This window comes from Prunus dulcis, chromosome 1, assembly GCF_902201215.1.
Source record: "Prunus dulcis chromosome 1, ALMONDv2, whole genome shotgun sequence".
Classification (NCBI taxonomy): domain Eukaryota; kingdom Viridiplantae; phylum Streptophyta; class Magnoliopsida; order Rosales; family Rosaceae; genus Prunus; species Prunus dulcis.
This window is the reverse complement of record NC_047650.1, coordinates 35211946-35225782: the sequence shown is the minus strand read 5'-3', so window position 1 is coordinate 35225782 and position 13837 is coordinate 35211946. Positions and strand designations below refer to the sequence as shown.

General features: G+C 37.3%; 4 protein-coding genes across 4 annotated transcripts; 2 read left to right on the top strand and 2 right to left on the bottom strand.

The window, feature by feature from the left end:
- The first annotated feature begins 696 nt into the window (after positions 1–696).
- LOC117620798 (F-box protein AFR) lies at positions 697–2722 on the top strand. The gene has a single exon (XM_034351029.1). The coding sequence runs from the start codon at positions 1466–1468 to the stop codon at positions 2606–2608; it is 1143 nt and encodes a 380-aa protein (XP_034206920.1). The 5' UTR covers positions 697–1465; the 3' UTR covers positions 2609–2722.
- A 718-nt stretch (positions 2723–3440) lies between these two features.
- Positions 3441–4055, top strand: LOC117616381. The gene has a single exon (XM_034345688.1). It carries the CDS (start codon positions 3672–3674, stop codon positions 3870–3872), a length of 201 nt encoding a protein of 66 aa, XP_034201579.1. The 5' UTR covers positions 3441–3671; the 3' UTR covers positions 3873–4055.
- Positions 4056–4225: 170 nt separating this feature from the next.
- LOC117616380 (putative peptidyl-tRNA hydrolase PTRHD1) lies at positions 4226–5580 on the bottom strand. Its single transcript, XM_034345687.1, has 2 exons — positions 5182–5580; positions 4226–4693 (listed from the first exon to the last, which is right to left on the bottom strand). The coding sequence occupies exons 1-2, from the start codon at positions 5551–5553 to the stop codon at positions 4511–4513; spliced, it is 555 nt and encodes a 184-aa protein (XP_034201578.1). The 5' UTR covers positions 5554–5580; the 3' UTR covers positions 4226–4510.
- A 1525-nt stretch (positions 5581–7105) lies between these two features.
- LOC117615729 (probable WRKY transcription factor protein 1) lies at positions 7106–8496 on the bottom strand. Its single transcript, XM_034344870.1, has 2 exons — positions 7912–8496; positions 7106–7685 (listed from the first exon to the last, which is right to left on the bottom strand). Exons 1-2 carry the CDS (start codon positions 8187–8189, stop codon positions 7277–7279), a joined length of 687 nt encoding a protein of 228 aa, XP_034200761.1. The 5' UTR covers positions 8190–8496; the 3' UTR covers positions 7106–7276.
- Between the last annotated feature and the right edge of the window lie 5341 nt (positions 8497–13837).

Genomic DNA, 13837 nt, shown 5'->3' with positions numbered 1-13837 from the left:
GTAGGTAACCTTAAGCTCTGATACCATGAAAAGATTGATAATTCGTATATATTCAGAATAAAATAGAATGAGGTACAGAACCTTTTATACAAATACAATAGCCAATTAGGGTGCTGGTAACTAGCCTAAAAGGATCATTCCTTAATATACACGTCTACATAAAAGGAAGGAAATAAACTAAATATCTGTACAGATCAATGATTAATACTCAGAATCAATCACGTTGATTTAGTTGGGATTTTACGCTCCTCAACAGTCTCTCACAGAGAATGAGAGCATGCATGTGAACCACACTCATGGGTCATTTCTTTGTAAGGGAGTTATCGCATAGGGAAAAACTTCTCTTCTCTTGCTCCTAATTTCGTCTATGTTGCTCAAAACGAAGAATAAATTGAGAAACATAAAAGAGGATATCGGGAACTATTCTCTTATCAAATATGTGATACATATTAGATTATCAAATTTGTAATTCGATACCATTTCTGAAAATAAAATTGCGTTCAAATTAATAACTTTGTTAGACATTCTTTATCGTAATAAATTAAAACTGTGTGACGAAATAACATTTATGATAAGATATTTATCCGCTAAGTGAAAGATCACAAAATTAAGAAGTCTTAATCAAACCATAAAGAAATGGGCCTACAACTATTATTATAGTCATTCTCATTAAAGCAAATGGGATCATAAGTCTCTCCCAGTAGTTCATCTTCACACCTATATGCATACCCCACAACTCTCATCTGTTTATTCCAATCAATCATCGTGCACCACTATGAATCCCCATTGGATCAAACCCAGCTCACCCCCCCCAAAAACAAGTCCTTTACACATCCTCTTCTTATTCTTCATTTTTTTATTCTTTAAAACCCACAAATTCAAGTATTCAGAAAACCAACCACCAATTTCTGTCTCTCTGTAAAAAGAAACTCTGAACCTGGTTCTACTGAAACTTTCGTTTTGTTGCTGTTTGTTTAATCCACACAAGTCTTTTTCTTTCGGATCTGCCGGTGTGTGTTCTCAAGTTTTGTGCCGTCACTCTTTGCCTTACTTTCCGGTTTCTAGATGCGCGCGCACACAAAAAAACAAGCACCACCCGATCACCCAAATGCCTTAAACAAATCCAATTTTTAAGATCAAATTAAACAATTGATCATCCATTTTCAAGACCTTTGACGACCCAATAATTCTTCCCAACTTTCTCCACAAAGTGAATCTTTGCTTTGTCATCACACTCCTTAATTTGATCTACTTGATATCTTTTTGTCACTATAAATAGTCGGATATAATATGCTACAAGATCATCAGCTAGTCCAAGTGTCGAACACCTTAGCTACTCACTCTTAGATCCATAAATTCTCCTAGAAATTCAATTTTTATGACAATTTCTTCATCTGGGTAGTTTTATTTATACTTCTAGATTAGAAATTCGCAGCTTGTTTGTGTTTGTGTTTGATTTCCATCAATGGCGGCTGTGAAATCGTCATCTTCATCGGTATCAAACCCAGTTTCTGATCAATGTTCTGACCAAGAAAGCAGCAACAAATCTGAGCCATTAATTCCTGGGTTACCGGACGAGATTGCCGAGCTCTGCCTTCTTTACCTTCCCTACCCCTACCAAGCTCTGGTGCGTTCGGTCTCTGCTTCGTGGAACAGAGCCATCACAGACTCTAGCTTCGTTCGCTGCAAGAAATCTCTGTCTCTTCCGCTGCCTTATCTTTTCGTCTTTGCCTTCAACAAAGTGACGTCCAGGATTCAGTGGCAGGCGCTGGACACTCGATCGGGCCGTTGGTTTGTTTTACCTCCCATGCCGTGCCCCAAGGCCGCGTGCCCACCGGGCTTCGCATGCACATCGCTGCCACGTCAGGGGAAGCTCGTCGTCTTGGGCGGCGTGCGGTCAGACTCAGAATGTTCTACGCGCACCACCATCGTGTACCGTACATCTACAAATCAATGGTCAATTGCCGCTCCAATGCGGACCCCACGATCATTTTTTGACGCGGGAAATATCAATGGTAAGATCTTGGCGGTTGGCGGTGGTGTGGCCCGCAATGGTGATTTGATTAGGGCCGTAGACTGTTACGACCTTGAAAATGACACGTGGGCGGCGGCTGCTCCGCTGCCCACGAGTCTAGCCAAGTACGACTCCAATGTGGTGGGAAACAAAATGTATGTCACGGAGGGGTGGATGTGGCCGTTTATGCTTTCGCCACGTGGCGTGGTCTATGACCCGAACGAGGACACTTGGCAGGAGATGAGGCAGGGGATGAGGGACGGGTGGACGGGGGTTAGCGTGGTGGTGGGTGAGAGGTTGTTGGTCATATCGGAGTACGGGGATTGTCCGATGAAGGTGTACGATCCGGATGAGGACACATGGCGGTATGTGAGTGGGGACAAGTTCCCATGTGATGCACTGAGACGGCCTTTTGCTGCGAGCGGGGTGGAAGGGAACATATATGTGGTCGCATGTGGGTTGAATGTGGGAATAGGAAGGCTGTCTGATTGTGGAGGAGGAAAGGGTGAGCTAAAAGTTGAGTGGCAGGTTGTGCCAGCTCCAAGTGCTTTTAGGGGCTTCTCTCCTTCTAGTTGTCAAGTGCTTTATGCCTAAAATAATTGAGTTTGATCAATTATCGTTTATATCTGTTTTTGGCCTCGTTAGGCAATTTTACAACCCAACATGTTTTATATTGTTTCCATAATAATATTCTACAGCTAGGCTCAATATTTTCTTTGCTCTTCTACATAGACAGAGACATATAGTGGCCCTTTTTTTCAGGTTTGTTTGACCACTTCGTTGAGCCAAACTTATTCCGGTTACAATGAAGTTTTTCTTCTCTTGGTGGCCTATGAGATCCGTCATATCTTATCCAAATCTTGTAGAATATTTTGCATTGGCTCCAAATTAAAGTTGCCAATAGTAAAAAGAGAAAAAAGGATCATGACCATTCTTCACGGTTTGAAGAACCGGAAGATCTTTTTCATGCCTTTAATTATTGGATAGAAAATTCAAAGTAATCCAGTTAAGGCCAATTTTTTTTGAATAAGATTGTGAAACACGCACGGGCCTCACAGCTTTTACTTTATGCTTTCGATTGGATTTGAGCGAATTGAGTTGATTATATTTGACATGCGTCATGATGTTTTCACAAAAGCTTTGAGTTGAGTTTGAGGCAAGTTTCCATCAACAGAGCAAATTCAGGAATAACCAATAAAAAAAAGGACACAGCTTTTTTGTTTTTGTTTTGTTTTTTGTTTTCCATCACTTACGTCAGAAAGGGATGCTGAAGAAGCATCAACGCGGTTAAATATGACATAAAATTCTTATCTTATGTAAAATTGAAATTGTCACGTTTGAGGTCTAGAATCTTCTACATACGCGCTTATTACACAACAATTGGACCTTTCTCCCAAACTTCCAGACTAAGCTAGAACTTTGAAAAAATCCCAAAAGAAACCTCCCCATATAAACATGAAGCCTTTAAAAACTTTGTGATCATATCTGCCTGCATCTATTATCTTACCAGCAAAAAAACAGCTTCAGCTTAGCTTCTTCAGCCTTGAAATATACCAAAAACACAGCAACCCGAGACAGAAAAGAAGGAAAGAGAGAGAAAGGAGCAAGCAACCCAGAAATCCGGAAAGGCTCAAGGGGGTTAAAGGAAGAAGGAACCATGTGTTTCGTGTTTGTGTGTGGTGAAGATGAGACGGTGCTTTCAAGGCAACCAGCACCAGGGGCATGCCCCTACTGTGGAGGAATGGTCCAAGCCATGGATGTTGAGAGTCGGTGGACGTTCTGCTTCCTGCCTCTCTACTGGAAGACCAAGCGCAAGTTGTACTGCGCCGTGTGCACTAGGCGCTTGGTAGTACAGTGATATAAACCCACATCATGATGAATACAGAGATTGCAATTTGTGCTCGTGTAAATATGTAATATGACTTTTTTGTTGTTACTGATAAACAAAATGACAGGCTCTATTTACATGCTTGTGGCATTTTCGTGGAGCTCTTTCTAGATTTTGTTTAATTGCTCTTCTTAAAACTAAATTGAAACGCAATCTAGTTTCTATTTCTTATAACCCATCGAGATTGCCATGTCTGCCAGTTGATCTACAACCAGCAAACAGTTTCATGGTTTCTCTTTTGGGCATTTCTTGCAATTGAAAACATCAGAGAGAAGTATGTTTTAAAAGTTTTCAATTGCTGAATCCCAAGGGCCAAAGAGTGATGAATATCAAAGCTCATAAGAGACAATTCTGTTTTCCCTAACCCCAGAAAACATTGAAAAGCCCGTTTCCTCTCAAGTTTCCAATTTCATAAGGGCAAACACAAAACAGAGTCCCATAGCAAAGCCCCACAATTAGACCGTTAATCAACTGTATGTATTCTAACTTTTCCAACATAAAGGGCAAGCAAAACTGCAAAGCTTTAAGAATCAGTTCATAAATGAGAGGATTTTCCTTGGAGCTCATATACTAATCGTAGCTATGGATTGATGGGATCAATAATCACATCACTTACAGAGTTTCAACTTTTTAAAATATGCCGACACAACGGATTTGGGGTAAGGTTTTGTGGCGAGACAAGTTGGGTAGTTTTCGGGTTGTTCAATCCACAGTTTGTGTGCTATGCCACCAGCTGTGAGCTTCTCGGACAAGTTCAATATCTGGGGTTCTCCTTTCACCTCAAGAGTAACCTGCACAATTTGATAAGACCATTGTAATCAGTACTTTTAAAGCAATTGCAGCCAACAAATTCAGCATACAATGACCAAATTTACAAACCCCACTGATTGGTTAACAAGAAAATTCCCACCCAACTTGAACCCAAATTTTCTGGCATTGATCTCAATGACCCAATTGAATGAGCAATGATTTTAACCTATGCAACCTCATATTACCTACTGTTTCATACAATTTCTGCACACAAGTAGAAGAAAAACAATCATAGTGTATGCAAAAACCCTTCTGAGCACAATGAAGAAATGCAACATGAACATCACCATTACTAAGAATCACACTTTCCCTTCAACATTTGGAACCAAAAACATCATGCCACTTCAACCCAGAAATCAGAAAATGTTGCTGCACTAAACAAAAAAATCCAACCTTTCCAGCATCACATTCAAATCAAACCCAAGTTTTATAATCAAAGCACCATAAAGGAGCAAGCTTTACAAGTTACCTTGTGCATAGAGTCGATGTTTTCTGGGCTGCAGTACCGGAGGGTGTGTGGGTCGTCTTTGTGGGACCAAATGGCGGATACGGAGGCATGGCAGCCCTGTGTGACCACGCTCCCCGTCGGCCACGTGTCGATTAGGTCACGGCGGAGCACCACGTACTGAACCAGGACGTCCGGGGGGGTCTCGGATTTCGAGGTGTCCGAGTTGGCTTCGGCGGCGGGTTGACTCATCGAGTTTCTGACGAGTCGACTCGTGGGAACGGCCGCGTTGGAAGAGAGTTTTTGAGATTTTGAGATTGAGATTGAGATTGAGAAAGAGAGCGTGAGATGGGAGTGGGAGGAGGTGCAACGAAGTGGCGCCACAAGGCACGCCATGGTATAATTACACGTTGGAGCATCTGCATCCTGTCCAACTTCATGTTTAATTTGATGTTTTTTTCCTTGTAGGGCCTGACTTGAGGCCCAACCCAAGCTCGATAATAAAATTATTATGGGCCCGTTTGAGACTCTTTACGTAGGAAATAATTTTGCTCATAACCGTTTTTGAAAGAAACACCTTTTTTTTTTCTTTTTTTTTTTTGGTTGCTATAAAAACATGGTAGTTGCTTCATCATAATAAGCGCTTTTATTAAAAGCATGTTGAACTGTTTATTAAGTTTCAGGTGCTTCGTAAAGAATCACTTGTTTGGTGCTTCACCCTAATCGCTTTTACACGTTGAAATGTTTGTGAAAATATTTTAATACTTCATGAAGAATCACGTGCTAGGCACTTCACCAAAATCACGTTTATTAGAGACATGATGAAATGTTGATTACAAATTTAGGTGCTTCGTCAAGAATCGCAAATTGATGACTTCCACCACATCAAGGTGACACTCTACCGTTGAGTTATATCCCTTCCCATGCCCCTGCACGCAACACCACCCCTCCCTTCCCCCAAAATCGAGAAATATAATTGACTAATCCTAAGGCCAAGGGTTGAGAAACTCAACACTAGTATTCTTGATTGGAGTCGAGCTTTCTTTTAGCACTATTACAAGCCTTGAGCCAATAAAGACTGAGAAGGTTGACTCAATAATAAATTTTATTAAGGGCTCCATTGTAGAATTCAGACCTAACTATTAATCGAAAAGTGGTGGGAACGACAGAACCTGGTATAAAACGCTTTTGATATCAGCCTACACAAGCTTCAATTAAGCTATATTAGGTTCAGCTCGAGCTTGGTGACCTGCCATGAGTCGAAAGATACTTCGGCTCAGGGCCCGGCCCAACCTAGGTACCTTAATGGGAGGTGATTGGGCCAAACGGTCTCGCATGGAACCTAACCCAAGACAAATCGACCTAGTCAGGCCTATTTTACTAACTGGATATTGGTAAGATAGCTAAATGGAAATTGGAATCGAAATACTTTTTGGAAAACAAAAAACACACACCCACACAAGGGTAACCGAAGCAGTCGATATTTGACTCCTACACCTAAAAACAAGGTCGATGATGAGTTTTAGTTCCTCCTCCAGAAAAAAGATTCTGGTGACTTCCGAAGTCAGGTTTTGGTTTCTATCAGTTTCTGTTTCATATGTGGCTTTCCTCGTTTGCACCGACCAAACAAAAATCCTTGAAGCTGTAAGCCTGTAACCTAATCAATCAGAAATGACTTTGAACCATTTCAGTATCTTTTGTGATATGATCGAGTTGAAGTCAATAAGTCTCTGGAGAGAAAAAGTACTTTCTTTTTTCCTTTTTTCCTTTTTTTAAGGAACAGGATAAAAAATCTGTAATATTTTAAACCCTATGCTACATACCAAAACCTGACCAAGATAATTGATTGAGGGGCAAACAGGTCTTTATACTTGAGATATCCGATTCAGCAGATCATGTATATCCATTTCCTATTAACACCAAATAATAAATAATAAATAAAAACAATAATCCAAAAGATAATGGAGATAATATTTACTAAAACATATATTTTATATAATTTTTTTCTGGGTGGACATAGAAACAGACAGACCCTCCAGCCAACAACCCTAAAAAAAAGAAAGAAAAGAAAAAAGAAAAAAGAAAAAGAAAACCAAATAAGCCACGCAAGTTGATGTTCTTAATGGTCTTGCAGATCTGAGAGGCAATAGCAACTTCTTGACTTGAAACTCTTGTGCCTTCTGTCGAGCAAATTCTTTGGGGCTCTTCTGTCTTGCTGTTCCTTGTCATCTGATGAAGATTGGTCTGATGATGGGTCTTGCTGTTCTTGTTGTTCCTGCTGCTGTTCATCATCTTCTTCATCTTCTTCATGTTCAGCTAGGGCTAGCAAAGGCATGGACTTTGGGTTGGGCCAGTTGTAGAAAGATGAAGACTTTCTTGACCATTTGGAGGCAATCAAAACCCTCCTCCTCTTGTTGAATGGGTTGTCTCTCTTCTCCACCTCCTTCACTGAGCTCACGGAGGAGCTCACTTCTGACAGACTTGCAAATGACTTTGATTTTCCTGAGAAGTAATTGGATAATCCCCTCCTGCATAAACAAATTTTATATATTTATAAAAAAATAAAAAAAACCCAAATGAAAATCAACCCAAGCTAATTAAGCAAGTCATTAACATATAAAACCACTAATTAAATTAAATTAAATTAATTATTTAATTATTACCAGGATCAAAACTGAAATTCAACAAAGATGATCACTTTAAGCTAAAAATGAAAATGAAAACTTCATGTTGCAGATCTAAACAGTGACTTACTTGATTGGAAGAGACTCTTCTAACGAACCAAACGAACCCAGAGAACCCAACCGTCCTCCGCCTCCGCCGCCGTTAAACTTGCTCTGCACCTCCTCGCCCTCGCCGTCGCCATCATCTCCTTTGGAATCGTCTTCTTCGCTGTCGTCGGGAGCCCCGATCGAGGACGAGCTGTCCGAGGAAGCCTCTTCGGACCTCGGCAGCGCCTCCACGTTCTGCTTCACGAAGAGACGGCCGCGGCCGTCCCCGATGGAGAAGGCGGGGCCCACCAAGACATCCATTCAACAGAGGTTGCTGTTCGTTTGTTCGGTCTGGAAACACAGCAGCAGTAATAACAAAAGAGGATATATAGTGTGTTGCTGTTGCTGCTGCTGAGGCGGCGGTGATGGAAAATTTCGGATTTACCCCTCACCGCTGCGACGTCGTCTTCGTTTGAGCTTCCAGATTACGGGGCTTGTAGTCATCAATTGGAAAAAAGGAGGAGAAGAAGAAGACGGTGAAGCAGAGTCATAAGACACAGAGAGAGAGAGAGAGAGAGAGAGAGAGAGGAAGCCTTGTGTTGTCTAATTAAAGAGAGACTAAGGGGGAGAAGGGGGGGTGCGCAGGTTAAGGAAGAGGCAGGGGGGTGGAGGATAAGCCAAAACCCCAACAAAAAAAAATTTTGAAAAAAAAAAAAAGAAAAAAAAAAGGAGGAAAAATGGTACAATTAGACAGCTATATACATAGACAACAGTAGTCACAGGGCTCACAACAAAAACGCAACACATGGACATGGAATGTTGGGGTGAAATGAGTAAATTGGTGGGTGTGTTTAGAGGAGGAGAGGCTAACGTCCGCCGTCGGCGAAATAGGGAACCACGCGCTTTGACACGTTCGTAATTACGTGGCAAAGACAGTGACCAGAAATATCCACTCTAACTTATCCTGTTGTTCACTGCCTTATACACCCTTCCACTTCGTTTCCTTTTTAAAACAAAAAAACAAAAAAACAAAAAAAAAAAGATATATAAATACAAAATACAAAAAACCCTTTTCTTTCATTTTAATTTATTTTTGGTTTTGTTACGCTTGGTTTTCTTGAGCAAGGTTTTAATGAGGCCTTGTTTGTTCGCTTGAGTTTGTAACCTTTCACAATTTTAATGAAAATTTACTACTTTCTGTAAAAAAAAATATTTTTGATATTTCAATTTACCCCAACAATTATTAAGTAATGTGATGTCTTTGTGGAGAAAATAAAACTATCTATTGCAAATCTTCTATTTGGTGATAACGTATCTTTAATTAGGTCAAATATGTACACTCTAAAGAAATTGTACCAATATCAACATTAGTTTATCTTATCTTCTCCTCCATATTTGGTATAAAGTGCTTAATTATTGGCTATTATATCTATTTGTATGGTTTTCTTAAGGGAAAATCAATCTGCATTGTTTAGCCTTATTACTTTATTTTGTCATCAATCAATCCTTTTGGTCACATGCTCAATCAAAGACTTAATACAAAAATCTGTCCCTAATTATCCACCTTCTAGTCTAAGAAGATAATATGTGAAATTAACTCATAAAATGATTCATTGTTACACAATAAGTTTTTATTTTATTTTTATTTTTTATATGTACCTTGTGCATGTCATAAGGCGGCTTGTCTAGTTTGAGTAGGGAAAATGTAACGAAACGTCTACATGAGGTCGGGTAACCTTTTGATTGGTTACTTTCGACCATTGAGAGAACGCTCTATGTAATATTGGCTAACTTTCTGATTGGTTACTTTCGACCACTAAAAGAGCGTTTTGACCATTTAGAGTACACTTTATATATAATATCGGCTGACCTTCTGATTGGTTATTTTTGAGCACTCATAGATTGTTCTTTCGTGAGCATCTTAAAATAAGAATCAATCACAGATAAAACTCTCGCCCGATGTAACCAAACGTATTTGTGGAGTCGGTTTGGTTACTTTCTACCATTGAGAAAAATGTGAATGTTTTCTTTAACAAATGAATCTTTTTCATTATTGTTTCAAAAATAGACCAGTTATAGATGGATTAAGCAAGAGCTTGACATATTTTTTCTTCACAATATTAACAAATGATCTATTAAATTTATGATCGTAAGAATATACCAAAAATATTTGAAATTTAAAATAAACTGAAAATCCTATCTGATATTGTGAACACATCAGCAAGCAACTGAGGACGGTAGTGAGAAAAAATGCATCCCTATCCATTTTGCCAAAAGGTATGAAAATCTTCAAAGTTCCTATATATATATATATATATAGCTTATTGGGGAGCTGGATCTTTCTAGAGATAATTATTTTGATTGATATTCTTTATTTGTTGCAAAATCAAAATCAATGCATACTAAATCAGATGATATTAATATTTAGTCACATTTACTTACTTGTTTTTCTTGCCCTCTACGTCGGTATACATATCACTGATTTATGAATGTTGCCAGAGAAATACAATCAAATTAATTATGTCCAACATATTGTTTGTTATATGTCTTGTCTTGCAAAAATCGTGAAGGGGTTTTAAGAGTTTTTAAAATGAATAATGCTACTCTTATCACATTTGTATACTACATTCCTATACCACTTTATGTGGCAGATGAGGTGGACAACCACATCAATTAAAATTAATTTAACATTTTATTTTCTTTTATGATTTATTGACATTTTTTAATTGATGTGGATATATACCTCATCTGCCACCGAAGATGGTATACAAATATGGTAAGACCAACATTAAATATAGGAATTAACAAAATAAAAGAAAAGGGCCAATTACCTTCTTTCTTTTTTCCCTTTAATAATTCCCTTCATGAAAATGCATTTTGTAAACACCACTAAACACCATTAATTATAATTTAATTATTTCCAACTTGACAATACTATAAAACAATTTTGACATCATCGTTGTAGTGAAGTTCAAATTTCTTAATATTTTGGATCCATGAACACTCAACCTTGCACATCAAATTACCTTTTGTAAAACATACAATTTGGACCACCCTATCTATTTAGGCCTTATAACATATCTAGGCCCCCTAATGATAAGCATGTTTTAACTTATGAATAAGCAAAGTTAATTTGCACAAAATTATGATAAATTAAGCAATAGTTACCTAGAAAATCACCTAAACCACTTAAAATTAGGACTTGCCAATAGGAGCCATGAGGTGAAACTCGTTAGACAACCATTATGGTCCCCATAAGCTTAAGTTGTGAGGGATCTTCCCAGTATCATCCAAGATGCTTTCTTTAAATCTTCTGTAATGTTTTTATTTGGTTCAATGCATCGTTTTCTTTCCAAAAGAAACAAAAATAACAAAAATAAAAAACAAAAAAAAGCTAACACTCCCCATCATGTGTAGCCCACCGTGCACCCACAAAGATAGACATATGCGCAGCGTAAAAGGTTTGAAGTTTCAAATCCGTGACCTCCTAGCCATTATCATGTTAGATAATCGTCCTAAAAACTTAGATTGTTAGATAATCAACCAACAATGCATATCTAGCCAACCAAACTAAGAAAAGATTTAAATATGCTAATCACCTCGATTGACATCTTGCCATGGATAGACCTCATAAGTCATATATGTTGAAGAATAAGTCCAACATCGAAAACTTGATCATATAAATTACGCCATATAATTAATGATTCCACTACTAATAACATCGAGGCTTTTTATATAAAACTTCACACTTATTGGGCTTTGTCGATAATTAAGTTAAAAATATTCTCAATGTTGCTAATAACGAACTGTTAGTTTGTCTCTCTAAAATTTAACATTATCAATATGTCAAAATAAATTTCCAATAATTAATGAACTCTACCGAGTTGCCACTCAACACTAGTACGTTGAGAGAAGACAACACACATTGGTTAGGTTTTGGATTAGCTTTTAATAATGCCAAAAGGGAATATCTAAAGCGAAGTTATGCAAAGTTGAAAACCCAACGGGATTGGATTTACAACTTATCCTAATTCACTTCAATAATGAACACGACTTATATATCTTAGTTGTGGATGGTCATGATTCATTATAATGTAGCTAGCAGTATCTTCAACATCATCATTTCATTCAAATCTTATCAAATTTTTTTATGAACCAATCAAGCACACACAAACCCATTTCGTGCTAAGCAACTATTGGCCATGTAAAATTGATTAAGGGGAAAAAAAATTGAATCAAAAGGTGGAGGGGCCATACCCATAAACCAGTAGGGTCCGAATATTTGAGGCCTAAATCGAACTAAATCATACTTTTACTATTCGTCACACGATGATTAAATTGAAATTAAATTCATACAAATTCTACAACGCATTCAAATCATGACTCGTTGGTTACACCTAAAATGACACAATCCTTGCAATACAATCAAAGGATTGTGACAAAAAAATAAATGACAGATTAAAAGAGCAGCATCACAAATTATTTTAGACCAGCCATGCAAAGCTAAAATAAAATAAAATATAGCATGTTGCTATACAGATCCAGTTGCAAAATTTGGAAAGTAATTATTTTATTGCTGAGTTAACAGTTACATATTATATTTACAAGGAGAGAGAGAGAGAGAGAGAGATCCAGATTTTTTTCCTAAAGCATATAAGATTTCTTTTATTTGTTTAAGCTCTGAGGACTTGGACAGAGAGACCATTAACACAACTTTGACAAGAAATACAAATAAAGAAGTTGGTTGATTAAGGTGGACTTTGCCTTATTGGCAGACAGATATTCTACCTAGGCTTTATAAACAAGTCTACAAATTGCAAAAATAAAATAATAAAATTCAAAATTATTTGATTGCAGGGTACAAGGGTCAAGGTGAGGAGAGCAACCAATGGTTGTGCTTAAGCTCTTAGCCATCTGCAAATCTACCTTATCTATTTAGATAAACTAGTTTAATTATTAAAATAATTATTAATTATATAGTTAATTAGTTTGCTTTCTAATTAGTCACATATGCCACATAAAATATAATAGTCATTAGAGGAGGGTCAAGGCAATTTAAAATTCAAGAGAGGGGGCATATCCATTGCATTGTATAAATCCCTTGCAAGATCCCAAATCTTTTATTAATTGTAAAAAATACTAAGCTTTTTCATGTGAATGAGTCAGCATATATTTAAGCATGACTTTTGGTGTTAGAGAAAAACCCATCATCCAATTGTTGTAGGTATTTTTAGATTATAAATAAATAAAAATCATGAGTTCTAATTCAAACGTTATTTATAAAAATTGTAGCTTAAAGGTTACAGCTAGAGAATAAGCATACCAGTAAAACTATGGTTCACATCTCAGGTACCATTCAAAATTCAAAGTGAGTCAAAGCACTATTTATAATGGTACTTGATTTTTATTTTTTTTATTTTTAAAGTACAAACGTTAGTCTAAACTACAGGAGAGGAGGATTTCATTCACATACACAACTATAATGTTGTGCAGATTCGAATATGAGATCTATGATCTGTAAGTCAAAGTTTTTTTTACTTAACTTGAAAAAGAAAAAATCCATATTAATACCTTTTTATATTAATTAATTTATAATTTGAAATATTAAAAAAGACCTCTGTCCAATTTAGAAACGATTTATCAAAGAGCAAGTTTATAAATACAAAAATGATAAAAGATTTATCTTTAAAAAAAGAAGAAGCAAAATGAATGAATATTGTTGAAATGAAGCATGAGGCAATGGAGTGAAACACAGCACAAAGATGTCTTGTCTGAATTCTCACCCCTCTCCTCCAAAGTAAGGAACAAAAAGGGGTTCAAGAATGCATGCATCAATAATAATTCAACTGAATGTTTCATTCAATTTCATGGCAACTCTTATCGTTTATGTCGTGGTCTTCAATCCTCATCATCATAATCATGAATTTTCTTTCATCTTCAACCGCTGATGATGCAACCTAACTTGGACA